Consider the following 16,285-nt stretch of genomic DNA (forward strand, 5'->3'; position numbering starts at 1 on the left):
CAATCCGTAGAAATATACAGGACAGCAACTTAACATGCTAGTTGGGCTCTAACTCTTTGCACAGTAAAATGACTAAAACCTTTGCTAATTTTTTTCGAATATGCAGACTTTGAGTTATTGAGTCGACATGGCTGCAAACTCAAGTCAGGTCGGAGTTTTTCAGTTTGATAATTGGGTTCCATTCAATCATCGCATCGATTTGCAGTTCAAATCTAAATTTAAAATATTCATACACCAGATGAAGTTTAAAATTTCATTTTGTTGTGAACAGATAGCGCATAGAATCTATTCTATTTATTTTGTTTACGTGGTTTCGAGATAGAAACATACTTTTATTTTGCGTTAACCAAGTCGAGTTTCGACCCAAATAAAGGCATTTATTTGACAAGAGATGATTTTATTTTTCAATCAAGTGAAAAAAGTACCGAATTCTTGTTGAGACTTATGGCGATTTTTCTCATACCGTCAAAGCTTGTGAACTGTGGTTTCAACATTTAAAATCAGGCTATTTTTATGTTATTAACAAAGAACGTGAAAATCGACCGAAAAAGTACAGTACGAACTACAATTATTATTAAACGAAGATGATACAAAAATAAAACAAATAATGGTAGAACTTTTTAATTTCATTCGGCAAGCTAGTTCTGGTCACCTGAAAGCCTTGGGAAAGAATCAAAATGATTGGTAAATGGGTTCCACACAAACTGAATGAATGACAGAATGAATGCGAAAAACTCCGTGCGAAATGCAGGGTTGTTACGGTCGCGCGGATATTGCGAATTTGGCGCGTTTTCTGATCTAGTTTTGATGAAGTGGCGCGCAGATTGTTTTTTATTAGGTTGGGGAAAAAGAAGTTCAAATTTTTTTCTTTGTATTTTATCAAAAATATTCTGTGAAATTTTCAAGCCTATCCTAACAAAACTCAGTACGTTATAGGCCTTTATACTTGCTTATCTCTAACTGCGAAGAAGTAAGAGCTCTTTGCACAGGCCCAAGATTTCTGCTTCGATTGAGTTAGAAACTTGACAAAAAAATTCTTGAAATGTTTTATTTTAACAAATTATAAAAGAAAAACTATGATCTTTTGAAAATGTTAGACCCTACGGGCTCCCTTGAGTAATAAATTGTTTCCATTGATTTTATAGACAAAAAACTTTAAACGCGTTTTTCTAGAAAGCAGATTTTGAAAGTCCGTGTCTATCGCTGCAACATTTTGCACACACTTTCTACCTATAAAAAACCAGATCCCAAGGTTTTCCTTTTCGTTTTTTGTTATTTTGGGACGGTTTTACAGCTGCAAAATGGGGGATTTTTTCGTGAAAAATCGTAGTTTTCGTTTTGAACAACCACCAAAAAGCCAAAAAATTAAAAAAAGATCAAATAGAAACGTTGGGGTCTAGAAAAACTAACTATGCTGCTTTGATTAGTTCACTTCTGATTAGTCTGCGCTGAGATACAGTGGACACCGCAAATCATGATTTCTAAGAAGCGTCCTCAAAAATACCTCTTCACCGACTTATTTCTTAATATTTTTCTGCGAAAAAATGACAAAATGTTGTTCGAATGATACTTTTTATCATACCAAAAATTTGAATTTATTTTGTTATATAATTTGTTGTCATTTTAAGCATCATGATACCTCTCTTAAAAATTTCGGTTCTTATTGAGCAGAGTTAAAATAGATGGTAGTAGTTGCACTTGTAATCAACCAAAAAAGTGAAAATGCACTGTGAACCAGCAAATTGTGCTTGGGAGATGCAAATCATTCATCATATGTCGAAAATAACACCGATCGTGACTAAAGACTGTACTACTGATGCATGGAAGGAATGTTAGTCCGAAACACTGTTTCTAGAGATGGCGAGTTTTTTTCTGAATCTTTACGAGTTTCACGAGAAAGTAAGGAGATGCGAATATGCTTTGGTAAACAACAGGATCTCAAGCATAAAACAAATAACTGCCAAAACTCGTAAATCTTTAGAAATCCGGCTGTAGAGAGTACTATCACTCACTCATATATTACTTACTTACTATGGAGCGCTTTTTCAAAATTTACATTTCTTGTACTAGCCATGCTATATTCTGTACGCTATGAATCGGCTGCGAAGTCTGTTGAAACAGAAAGTCCAAATTCCACAAAAGGAATGTAATGCCAAGACTTTGCATTGTTGTATTTAACCCTGCAAGGTAATTATTTCTCCATGCTATCGGAAATATGGCAAAAAATTAATGATATAATTTTAAGTAAAATGTTTGGCTTCAACGAGTATAAAAGAGAAAAATTCATGACGCTTGTTTGTCTTTCTCTTCATCCGAGCGACGTTTTTGATGCAGTGAACTACATTTAATTTTCAAGTTACCAACTGAGTCGGTTTAATATGTGAAAATTTGTTTCATTTAGTCTAGACTGCGCAGTTGACTTTTACATTAAATAAATATAGTAAATAAATTATTGAAGAACTTTTTTAATGCTTTCTTCCATTGAAATTATTGTAATTCGTACCGTACTTTATTTTGTCCTGTCTTGCTAAATTGTGTGTAAGAATAAGTGTTCGTCGTACTTTGGTATAGGAACACCGTTAGAATTTTGGAAGTAAAGAAACGAAATTCTGCACAATTCAATAAAAACTACTTATGAACTTATGAAAAAGATTTTAGATATTCACAAGTGTGAAGTTTTCTTCGTATTCATGTCATCCAGATATGTCTCTGGGGTTACTTTACAATATCATAAATAACATGCAAGGGGTTATATACATTTCTCTTGGTCGAAAACATTAAAAATGCATAATATCAATTAAAATTCCATAATATCAAAGAACATACTCTTTAAAATGAATTCCCGAATTTTGATGAAGGTTGGAGAAATAGAACTCAAGTTATCCCGATCCCTAGCGCTATGTGGATTTAGAATATCAAATGCGATTATCTCTGTCACGATGAGCTCGATATAAAAAAAACTATGAAACGAATAATTCCAATGTTTCATATGTTACCTAATTGCTGAGACTATTTGCTAAGATATTGTTCCTAAGGTTTGGATTCATTGGTTTTCGGGATATCAAGCTAAACGTACGAAAATCATTTGAAACAAAATTCTACAGCCAGTCTGTCTCAATAAACAAAGGCTATACAGTTAACGATAAAGTTATTATTTATTTCGATAGGTTTTATTTATTTATTTATTTATTTATTTACTAATATACATAATCAACAGACAAAATATGGTCCTAATGATTATTTCTAAGTATATTTAAAAAACTAGTTTTAATTCGACTGCGCGGGACATGGAAATCGAAACCCGTCGAAACAGCATTGAAAGAACGTTGCAATCCAATGATGGCGCCATTGATTCCATAATTAGTGCGGCGTAAAGGCATTCTGAGGAGGTTGTTGTTGCGAAGAGCTCGTGTTTATTTATGTTTATTTGACAAAGAAGTGCTGAACAATCGACATTGTTCAACAAAACGTCGGCGATTAGCAATGCACGGGACAGATCACGTCGCACCTTCAGTGTATCGAGTCCGATAAGCAGTCCGCGGCTTTCATAACTCGGCAACTGATGAGGATTATTCCATGGTAACTGGCGAAGAGCGAAACGAACAAATCTGCGCTGTATTGATTCGATTCTGATATTCCCATTATGGTAAAGCGGGTTCCATACCGCCGAACAATATTCGAGCGTTGAACGTACAAGCGAGCAGTAGAGAGACTTCAAACAGTAGATATCTGTGAAGTGCTTAGCAGTTCTCATTACAAATCCCAGGCAACGTGAAGCTTTTGCAACAATGTACGAGATATGTTGCTTGTAGTTCAGTTGTTCGTCAAGAAAAACCCCAAGATCCTTGGCACATGTGACTCTATCTATCGTAGATCCTCGGAGACAATAGTCGAAACGTATAGGTGTTCTTTTCCGTGTGAACGTGATGATCGAGCATTTACTGATATTTAATGTCATTCGATTAATCTCGCACCACTCCGAAAAAATTTCTAGTTGACTCTGGAGGGAAATGGCATCTTCAGTTGTCTTAATAATTTTGAATAACTTAAGGTCGTCGGCAAATGATAATCGTGGGACACTCAGTAAAAAGTTCACGTCATTGAAGTACAGGAGGAAAATCAGTGGTCCGAGATGACTGCCTTGTGGAATGCCAGAAAAAGCAAAAAAATCATCAGATAGATCATCACCGATCTTTACCGCCAACCGTCGATTGCAGAGGTACGATTCAGTCCACTGAAGAATACAGGAACCGAAACCCAGTCGGTCCAGTTTGGCGATAGTAATAGCGTGATTTATTTTGTCAAAAGCAGCGGAGAGGTCCGTATATAAAACATCTGTTTGAAAACCGTTTGACATAGCATCTGTTATAAACGTCGTAAAGCTTAATAGATTAGTAGCAGTTGAGCGTTTCGGCATGAATCCGTGCTGAGTTTCTACGATATACTGCTTACAGTGATTGAAAATGGGTTCCAGAACAACCAGTTCGAACAGCTTAGGAATTGCACTAAGTAAGGTAATGCCGCGATAGTTGTCGATATTCTTCCTGTCTCCTTTTTTGTGCACTGGGAATATATAAGAAGATTTCCAAACAACAGGAAATACTCCAGTCGTGAGTGATTGTTGAAACAGTTGACATAAGGGTGTTGCAATACCGCTGGAACATTTCTTCAAGACGACAGCGGGGATGCCATCGGGTCCAGGAGAATATGAAGACTTCATTTTAACGATAGCCTTTTGGACAGAGCTAATATCAACATTGATGAAATTCAACGATTGACTCAAAACAGGAACGTTCCGTGCTGCCTGGGAGATTTGATCCGTTGATAAAATATCTTTAGAAAAAACCCCAGAGAATTTCTTCATAAATATATCGCAGATTTCTTGCAAGCTAGAAGTCGGTTGATCGTTGTAGTACATAGACGAAGGAAGATCTGGCTCTTTCCTTTGCTCATTAACGTGCTTCCAGAACGACTTAGGGTTAGATTTTAATTTCCTCTGCACACTTCGCAAATAGTTGGCATAACATCGTTTGGCTGTTTTTTTATAAACTTTATTTATTTCCAAATAGTTTTGCCTGAGTAAAAAACCACCTTTCTTGGAATATTTCCTTAGAGCTGTTCTTTTCAAACTTTTTAATTTTCGTAACTCAGCGGATTGCCACGGTGCTTGTCTGGAGAGCTGGCTGATTTGCTTTGGCACATATTGGTCAATTGCATAAATCAGAACGTTGGAAAAGGTTTGCGCTGCAAAATTTATATCATCATTGTCAAGAATTTCAGTCCAGTCCACGTTTGAAAGAAATGAAACAATACTGTTGTAGTCGGCTCTTTTAAAATTGTATCTGACGGTTTGAGAAACTTTACAGTTATCCAACATTTGATTTGATTCAAGTACAATGTGCAGGGGAGGATGATATCTAACGGATTTCACTATAGGAATTGCTGCTTCGGAAATTCTGGGTGCAAAATCGGATTTACTTGAGAAGCAAAGATCGAGAATTCTGTTGTGCTCATTTTCGACGTGATTAACTTGACGCAATAGGTTAAGACTGTAACGGTCAAGCAGATGGACGATACCGGTGTGAAAAGAAGAATTCATTGGGTCAGCGAACATAAAGCCGTTGGAAGCAGGGTACCATTTCAGGCCGGGGAAGTTGAAATCACCAACAATTAGAATATCATCTGCCGGTTTCATGTGGACTGAAACTACTTTTTCTAGCGTCTGAATGTGCGAGTCAATCAGTGACAAATCACGTGTACGATCCGGTGGAAAATAAACCACACAAAGAAATAAGGAACATGTGTTCAGGCAAATTTGAACCCATACCTGCTCGACACTGCTACCAGAAACGTTTGTTATAAGTTGCGCTTTTAAACGTCGGTGAATAGACGCAAGCACGCCTCCACCGCTTTTCTACGAACTGTTGCGGGAATCACGATCGCAGCGGAACACATCATAGTTCGCACCAAATGCTTGCAAAGACAAAGTACTTTCACTCAACCAAGTCTCTGTCAAGGCGATGATATCGAAACATTCATCCGAACTTGACAACAGGTAGTCATCCAGACATGTATTCATACCACCGACGTTTTGGTAATACAATTGAATATGCGATGACCTTGCCAGAGTGAAAGAATTCGAGCTAGAAACGGGGAAGCAGTCAGTGCAAGAATTGTCCACGTTGTTTGTATACTTGCCGACAGCGGAGGGTTGGAAGACCTCTTCGCCACTCACGCACACAGGACCGGGACGACTGGTGAGCGCTGGCTGCATTGGCACGACTGTGGCGGGGTGCTCAGAGGCTTCCATGATACCTTCTGCGGTGCGTCCCAGTGACCGGTGCATTGACGGCATCAAACTGGAACCAGAATACGAATCAGCGCTTGAACGACTGGAAGTGAATAAATACTTGCCAAGGAGCAAAGTTTGGAAGCCCCCTACACCGCAACCGCCCGCAGGACCGGCGTTGTAACAGATCGGCTGAAAAGTTCGTATCGTTTCTATGAGAGGGCGCCACTAGAATTAAATCCATACCATTTTCAGTTAGTACCAACCTTCAAAAGATACGTGTATAAATTTGACAGCTGTCTGGTTATTAGTTTGTGAGATATTGCATTTTGAGTGAAGCTACTTTTGTTATTGTGAAAAAAATAGAAAAAAGGCATTTCGTGTGTTGATGAAACACTACTTTTTGATGAAAAAAAGTGCCGCCGATACCAAAAAATGGCTTGATGAGTGTTATCCAGACTCTGCACCGGGCGAAGCAACAATTCGTAAGTGGTTTGCAAAATTTCGTACTGGTCATATGAGCACCGAAGACGATGAACCCTGCGTTAGAATGCGACGTCCAAAAGAGGCTGTTACCGATGAAAACGTGAAAAAAATCCACAAAATGATTTTCAATGACCGTAAAGTGAAGTTGATCGAGATAGCTGACACCCTAAAGATATCAAAGGAACGCGTTGGACATATTATTCACGAATATTTGTATATGAGAAAGCTTTGTACAAAATGGGTGCCGCGTGAGCTCACAATCGATCAAAAACAACAACGAAAAACCATGCTGAAATTGAACGAATTGGGCTTCGAATTGCTCCCTCATCCACCGTATTCTCCAGATTTGGCCCCCAGTGACTTTTTCCTGTTCTCAGACCTCAAGAGAATGCTCGCTGGTAAAAAATTTAGAAGCAATGAAGAGGTAATCGCTGAAACTGAGGCCTATTTTGAGGCTAAGGACAAATCGTACTACAAAAAATGGTATCGAAAAGTTGGAAGATCGCTATAATCGCTGTATCGCCTCTGATGGCAATTATGTTGAATAATAAAAACGAATTTTGGCAGAAAAATGTGTGTTTCTATTAAACGATACGAACTTTTCAGCCGAACTGTTACGTGTTTGAGAATCGTACCAAAACAAAGTGTATCATTTATTCTATTTCTGTCTCCCAATATGATAAAGTTCATAAAAGCTTATTAGAAATTACAAAGTTGTGTACGAGATACGTTTCACCATAATTATATTAAAAATGCAATTTTGAACCTCTCTCATCAACAGATTTAAATTTGAAAAATAGGCACTAACGTTACTTATATATCATCGTCAACTGCGTTCAAGAAGTATTTATGATAATATCCATTGTTTTTTTTGCGAACTTCGGCTTCCGTTTGTAAATAAAACTTTCTGTTCACGACCAGCGCAATCGCAACCTAATCTAATGTTAATCGAGAAATAATATATTTCCATCTTCAAATCTCCTAGTGAGAAGCGTTTAAAATAACGGTAACTCTGAGCTTACTCTATAAATAAAGTGTTTTCTGCAACCCATAGGGTTACAACCTACACGGGTCTCGCCCGGCAGTGTTAGAGGGCCGGGCTGCACGCATATTTTTAAAACGGAGACCCATAGTGTTATATACCATTCGACTCAGTTCGTCGAGATCGGAAAATGTCTGTGTGTATGTATGTGTGTGTATATGTATGCACTTTTCGAAGTTATTTGAACGCGCTCAATTTTCTCAGAGATGGCTGAACCCATTTGAACAAACTTTGGCTCGTTTGAAAGCTACTGTCGGGCCATTGATCAAGTTCGAAGATCAAATGGCTGTGACTTTTGGTTCCGGAGTATGATTGTATAAGTGACGTAACCTACAAAAAGCATTGTATTTGAACGCGCTCAATTTTCTCAGAGATGGCTGATCCGATTTTAACAAACTTGGGCTCGTTTGAAAGCTACTGTCGGGTGCAAGCTCCCGGCCGAGCGGTGGCGGGAGAGGAATAACGAAGAGGATGTTTCTTTCAGTTCTATACGGAGTAACACTCTCCAATTCGGTTTATCTCTTATGTCATTCTATTGATTCATCCACGTACTTGAGTTTAATATCACGAAATTCACCTTTTCTGAGTTTCAACTTTTTCTTTTTATGCTTTTCACTTGACAGCTACTTATTCTCAATAGTGAAGGATTAGGCTATTTAGGGAGTTCTTTCCCACAATCTAACAAAAGTCACTAACGATTATTAATAAGGCTAACACTTCACGCAGTCTCACTAAGCTCGGCATATCATCAGGTGTATGCACATATGAACGTATGTCCTACTTTGTTGTCGTATATTATCAACGCTACCCTGACACGAGTAATGGTTGTGTCTAACTATTGTTTTTTCGCATGTGAATATTAAACACTGCACATGAAACTGTTAAATCTTCACTCACCACAGCAATCTTTCACTCAATTCTTTAAAGGTCTTCAGAAATCTATTATATCCCATTTTAAACAATATTTCTTACTTGACTTTGAGGTCACTTGATTCTTTTAATGTCAATAGGGCGAAATTGAACCATAATACAAAATTTTAATGCGAACCATTTGTGTAATTTCGACGAACTACCTCAAGCCTCACAATGCACACATATTCCTATGCATACTGTATCATACTCCGCTACTGAACTAGCCACTAACTTGTCTACGGGCCGACGCCCGAATTAATAACAACTACTTAATTTGTCTACGGGCCGACATTTTCTTTCGGGTGAAGCCCGAAGATTTTAGTACAAGCCGAGCTTGTGATTTCAAGTAGGAAGTTCATCCGATTTTCTCCCGAAGTTCTACCGAAAGCCGGAACCACTGTCGCTAGGCCAGAGGCAGTGTCCGTAAAAAATATAACTTTGTTTTTACAACATTGCCGCGCTGACTAATGCCCGGAACTGTCTATGGTTTTATAACATTAGCTTTTTGTTTTACAACATTGCTACGCTTATTAATGCCCGGAACTGTCTATGATTTTATAACAAAATTTCTTAAACATCGTGGCGCTGACTAATGCTCAATGTGCACGCTTCAATAACAAATTTTATACTTGAAGGTTGCAGCTACGCTGATATGAGAGTTTCCTTCACAATTTCCTACTTTTTCTACAATACTAGCAAATTCAAAAGAAAATTTGCAAAGGGCGCTGCACGGGTCATTGATCAAGTTCGAAGATCAAATGGTTGTGACTTTTGGTTCCAGATATATGATGGTATAAGTGACGTAACCGACAAAACACGTTGATTTTCACCGCTCTTATATATAAGGGTGCCAAAATTTTCGGATCACCTCTATTTTCGTTAAGTTCTAGTGCTCAAAAGTTTAAGCACCTCGAAAAAAGCCTTCATGCAAAATTTGACCTAAATCGAACATGCGTTAGGGGTGCTGCCCGGTGGTGAAGGTTTGACAATTTTTGATCTTGAAAAAGCACCATAGGGGGGAGTACATGAAATTTCCAAAATCGAAAATTTTTTTTGATGCCGAAACTCTTAAAACTGCATGAAACATCGAAATTTAGTGTCATCTCAAAAAAAATTTTTTTTGAAAATATCAACTTTCTGGGACTTTTGATATTTTTTCTAACATAACTGTTTACAAATTGAAAAGGTTATGTTAGTTCATACCCAAAGAAAGTTTCTTATTTTATTCAATATTGAACAAAAAATTCTTGGCAAAATCTTCTAGTGATGTTTTTTGGAAAAATAAGTAATATGAAAAATGCATCATTACACCACTAGGCGGATTAAAAAGGGTTTTGCCTTTCTCATATAAAAAAGTTATGCAATCACCGGAGTTATAGGGTAAAGTGTGTTCAATATTGTACACCGTCACTTAAACCGGCGAAACAAAATAAGTATAAAAATTTCTAAACTGGTCTCAAAACCACACAAATCGATAGCCATTATCAGTAGTCAACCTAAACGAACCGATTTCGGCTTTCTTGGTTCCCGGTTTCCGGTTCCGGAAGCACCGGAAATAGTTGTCAGGTATTCCGAAACGGATCTCACTCACTTTTCTTTGGCCGATTTCCACAAACTTTTAATCAAATGAAAGGTCTAACGGTCCCATACTGATTTCCATTGATGGTTTGACCGATTTCCACAAACTTAGATTCAAATGAAAGGTCTCACGGTCCCATACTGATTTCCAGAATTTCATCCGGATTCGACTTCCGGTTCCGGAGTTATAGGATAAAGTGTGTTAAATATTGTACACCGTCACTTAAACCGGCGAAACAAAAACCGTAAAAATATTCTAAACTGATCTCAAAACTACACAAATCGATATCCACTATCAGTAGGCAACTAAACAAACCAATTCCCGTTAACCTGGTTCCCGGTCTCTAGTTTCGGAAGCCCCGGAAATGATGGTCATATATTCCAAAATGGATCTCACTCACTTTTCTCAGTGATGGTTTGACCGATTTTCACAAACTAAGATTCAAATGAAAGGTCTTACGGTCCCATACGGAATTCCTGAATTTCATCCGGATCCGACTTCCGGTTCCGGAGTTGTAGGGTAAAGTGTATTAACTATTGTACACCATCACTTAAACCGGCGAAACAAAAACCGTAAACAAATTTCTAAACTGGACTCAAAACTGTTACTCCCAATCGTAGGGTCAAATGAAAAATCTTATGGTCCTACCAAAAATTACTGCATATTTTCGAATACAGCAAAAATTTAAATCGTCGTTAAGAGTACGATAGCAAAATCGTATAAAATCTTCAAAATTTGAATAAAAACCAGGGCTGACATTATGCATCTCGAATCGAGTTTCTCGAAACGATTATTTTCGAAGTCGATTCGACTGAACTGTGGCATTACGTATCGCTTTCGACCGCTTGATCGAGACCCTAACAAGGTGGTACTAGATTTCGACTAGCGCTGTTCGAACTGTCAAATAAAAATAAACAAACCCAGCTATTGCAATCTTTGCAATCACGAAAAAATTGAAACTGGATATTTTTGATAACATTTATTTTGTTCAAGAACTGAAAAGAAGACAAATGCAATGCAAAATTTCTTTTTGGCACAATTTGACCACATTTCTGTAATTGAAATCAATTGAGATGCCGATGTTTGTATACAATCTAAAGATACACTTTTGAAATTATTGTTGCTTTGTTACAAGTCAAATACAATTCACGTCGTCCATATATGTAGTTTTAATCAAAGGCTTTAGGTCCTGCAGCTTTCGTTGTAGTATGCCAGGAGCAAACCATTCATTGTAGTATTTATATCTTTTATTGAAGAGTCAAATTTACGTGCTTGTCATGAGATTGGTGATACTTTTGACATATTCCATATACTTTGAAGATGTCTGAAAAACTTGTGTTTACTTGAGTTTAAACGATTACTAGCTATGAAAACTAGTAAATAAAAAAACATTATTCACGTTTCGTAAGCCTAATATATTTGAAAATTTCAGATCAAATTTTATATTGTTTGTACACATACAAATTTATTTGAATGAGACTACCTGTGCAAGCTGATAAATGTGATCAATTTCGATCAAAATTTATCAATTAATCTTCAAATCCAACCATTAAAACTAAGAGTTTTCCAGATGTGTAAATAATACCCAATTTCAATTCTCCGAAATTCATATTTCATTTTAAGATTATTGATTAATTGATTAATATAAACCGAACATAGCGCAGAAAATCACAACACGTTATACGTAATTCAGATAAGACTGAAAAAAGTCTAAATTAAATTAAAAAAATCCCATTTTCCTTCGCTTTTTCCCACTATCCGTTTGAGTAACGTTTTCCGTCCACCGGTTCCAGAAGATTTATTACAAACCACAGTTACTGGACATAGTTTAGTTTCGTCTTACTCTTGTTATTTTTTTAAATGCCATGCATCGTTCAATTGATATGATTTTTAAACAATATGCCAAACGTACAAAATATATCAAATCAACATACATAACGATGCATTGGAATAAAGATTTTCAACGCTAATATGTTTATGAAAACCCATGATGCTATCGATAATTACCTTTAAATAAAAAGAAACGCATTCGAAAATTCAAAGTCGATAGCAATAAAGCTTTCGACCATTTCTTATCGAGTTTAGTCGTTTACGAGCTCGATTGTTTTGGTTTCATAATACCAAAACTGTTCGATAATCTAATACCTCTTCGAATGAAGTCGAACGCAGCTCGATGATCGAGTTTGAATCGAGAACCATAATACGAAACATGGTCGATTCGAAAAAAATTGAATCGAATTCTCTATGTTATGCTACTTAATACACAAACAATCCACAATACTATATATGAGAAAGGCATCATTACACCACTAGGTGGATTAAAACAGGTTATTTAAATACACGCACATACGTATATGATATTCGACCCTCCGGGCGTTGGTTGGAAAACCGGTTTCCACAGTGATGACCTTTCTATATGAGAAAGACAAAAGGTCAGCAGAATATGATCATTTCCTAAACAATGCCCCCACATAAAATGTTGGCTTCATAAGTCGTTTTATAATTCTGTAGTTTGAATTTGATTTAAATTTCATGATTGTTCATGATTGTCAAAAATAATTTCAATCCAAATATCAGTTTCGGGAAGGACAAAGTTCTTCGGGACAGCTAGTTAGAATTTTAATTATATCATCGTCATGCTAAAATGTGGTTATTTTTAATTTCTATTCCCTTCTGAAGGCTGAACGGATGCTAGACGAAGAGCGGGATTCGGACGAAACACTAAGAAATAAATTCAACGCGCAATGGACTCGGACTCATTCTAGTAAACTGACACAAACATTCCGAGAGAACTGCGAAACATATCGAAAAATTATTGACAATGCTATTACGGCTGACAAAACTGTACGTGGGAAATTTGAAAAAAATCGTGAAGGAATCGAACTCTTATCAACAAGCCAGGATCAACTATTGAAAGAAATACCATGTGGTACGATTAATAAAACAGCTTGCAATTCATCAGTTGCACAAAAACTACGCATGCTGTTAGAATCCGTAGACACCATTAAAGCTGAACGGGATGTGATTGAATCTGAGCTCCGATCGGTTACTGTTAATTTGAGAGATACATTTTTAACCTCACTCGCATCGGATGGTGCTATTAATGAGCCTGCTCTTTCGATTTCAGAAATAAGCAAGACCATTGCTCCGTTGCAGGCTCAAGTGCAAGATAATATATTGCGTCAAGATTCAATCATACAGGACATTAAACGTGCTCAACAAGAATTTGTTACTGAGTCAGGATCATCGGATAAATCAAGTGAAACAGTGTTGACACAGCTTGCATCTGCATATGATGTTTATTCCGACCTACAACACAATCTTCAAGACGGAGTAAAATTCTACAATGATTTGACCCAACTGCTAATTACTTTTCAAAATAAAATATCCGATTATTGTTTTGCACGCAAAACTGAGAAGGATGAATTGCTGAAGGATTTAACACAGCAAGCAAGTCGAGTGCAGCATTCGGCGCCTAATATTCCTGCGCATTTGATTGCTACAACTCTTAGCCAAGGTAATGTCTCCCATGAAGTAATATTTAACATACACTAATGTTGACGTTTTAGAACAATCTGCATCAACTACTAGTTCGACTAATGCCACGCCATATCCTATGCAACCTCAAGGAATGCCGTTGCCATATGGAGCGACCCCAAATGCACCTTATCCAGCATATGTTCCAGCTCCTATGCCACAGGGATATAACCCATACGCTACACTTCCTTATCCAAGTATTCAAAATGGGCTTTGATATTATAAAGAGAATAATTTGTTTTTTTTTAATTTTTTCGTTCAGCTGTGTTTCAAGGTTTTCCACAAGGTCCGAATACTCCATACTACGGAACTTATCCGGGAGCATTTGCAAATCAGCAATCACAACAGCAACCACAAAATCTAAATAAACCGTTTGGTTGGTAAATCTATTTTCACCTAGAGCCTCCATTATCATGTGTTCGAAGAAAATTTGAAACATGTTTACTTGTGTTTGGGCACCTCTGTTAATTAGTTGAAACAAATAGTGTTTCCGTTTTTTACACTGGTTCTAGGTTAGCCGGAGAAGTGTAGTGAAATCAACACAAACGAGCCCTAATCGTATCCTAAATAAAGCACTATATAAACTTTACTAGAGTTTCTTATTTATATATTATTTGTAACTAAATTATGTTTTTAATTGGGTAAAAAATCAGTGGGGTAAGAAGATCTTTCATTTGTATATAAATCAAGTTGTTTGGTCGAAGTTTGTTTGGCATAAAACAAAAAGACATTTGCATTCTGTAATTCGATGGAGTGATGCTTTTGTATGGAAAAATGGCATTTCACCAGAGAGATACACGCTAGAGTCAGATTTTTGCCACACCGAGGATGCAAAAAGCGAAGCACCGCACAAAGAGGAAAGCGCACTTCTTCTCAGTGTCGAATAGACAGCATTTGAGTGTGTGCTTGTGGTTAAAGCAGCTGGCGCGAGTGAAACACATTCTCTTCGCATGAATCGCTCACACGCGCTCTCGTCTAAATACACCCAAGTGACCACTGGCGCGTGATGGTGAGCGAACACTTCTGTGAACTTCAATTAATAGAGAGTAGATCTGGCCTTGCTATGAAAAATTTGCAAGGAAAACCGAAAACTTTACGATAAATTGTTTTATTTTGCTGATTTTGCGTGTCCACGCTTCATCTACGAAAACCATACAGCAGAGTGCTCACCGGCGTGTACACCTCAGTGAAAGTATCTGTATCCACCTCAGAGAATTTATTAGCTAATGCTCTAGCACTTTGGTGCGATTCAGTGGAAAAGGAAATAAACAAACGCACGCATGATGCGTGCACACTTTACATAACAGTGGTGTATAAATGTGAAAGAGAAGAGCTCTCGTTGAAGTTGTCAGTGCGAGGGGAGAAATTTTGCTTGCTCTTCGTCACACAGAGGAGATAGACATCTCTGTTACAGTTACAGAATGCAAAATTTCGCATTCGATCGAAACAATCCGATTCGAACGAAATTCAGAATCGGGGTGTATGACTGTTATGCTTTTTAAATGTTCTATGCAAAACACGAATTTATGATTTAATTGCAAATCACCATTAGATTCGAAAATAAATTTGTTGGAAATCGGTTAAACTTTTTTCAATGTGCTCGAACGGTTGATTCGCAACATTAAACTGACGAATAGAACACCCCTATTCTGTACGTCGATCGATTCGAAATAATCCGATCGAATGTGAAATTTCCATTCTGCATTCCGTTCGAGTTGGGTATGAACACGAATATCATTCGTACAAGTTGTTACATTCTCGAACATTAATCGATAGATTTTTTGTTTGGTTTAGAATCTAATTTGAATTAGAGAATGCAAATTTTTAGATTCGTTCGACAAAATCCGATTCGATCCAAACACCAAGCCTCAAAAAAAGTTGGAACAGTAACTTTGAGCTGTCAGCTCAGTTGTTTTTCAACGAATCTCAATAAATTTTACACCCTCGAATTTTGTGAAGTTCGTAGATTGATTCAAAAACTTTGTAGGAGATGATTGGTAAAGAAAAACCAATGAAATTTTGATTTTTCCCGTTCCAGGTTTTTTCACGCGCCCAATATGCCCTATCTGCTTCCCTATTTTCTTTCATTTGGCATAAACTGCCCATACTCGTATATCAGTCCCATATCGATTTTCGTCAATATTGAGTTAGCTTTGGGAATGCAAACTATCCTCAATATACTCTCAGAAATTGCAATAAAAGTTGAGGGTTTGTTCAGTAAAATGTGAAAAAAATATCAACTTATGTCTGTCCCATATGTGAAGTACCCGCATATCAGTCCCATCCAGTGTAAATTTCAATAATTTCATTTGTTGCAATATAGGAATAGCAAAGGTGTACTGCCGATATTTCATGTAATCATACCATAATTTAGCATTAGGCAGCACAATAAATAAAAAAAATCTAAAATAAATTTTTAGTCGTCTTTTTCTCGACATGC

The 16,285-nt window shown here is 37.1% G+C and overlaps 1 protein-coding gene across 1 annotated transcript in view; it reads left to right on the forward strand.

Annotated features, from left to right (window-relative positions):
• The window catches only part of LOC131434683 (programmed cell death 6-interacting protein), a 56,231-nt gene extending 41,797 nt beyond the window's left edge, over positions 1-14,434 (forward strand). The window contains exons 5-7 of the mRNA XM_058601665.1: positions 12,988-13,825; positions 13,878-14,042; positions 14,108-14,434. Of these exons, the coding sequence (XP_058457648.1) occupies positions 12,988-13,825; positions 13,878-14,042; positions 14,108-14,229 (1,125 nt within the window). The 3' untranslated portion in view covers positions 14,230-14,434. The remainder of the gene's footprint in view (positions 1-12,987; positions 13,826-13,877; positions 14,043-14,107) is intronic.
• Positions 14,435-16,285: the final 1,851 nt, after the last annotated feature.

This window comes from Malaya genurostris, chromosome 3 (assembly GCF_030247185.1).
Source record: "Malaya genurostris strain Urasoe2022 chromosome 3, Malgen_1.1, whole genome shotgun sequence".
Lineage (NCBI taxonomy): Eukaryota > Metazoa > Arthropoda > Insecta > Diptera > Culicidae > Malaya > Malaya genurostris.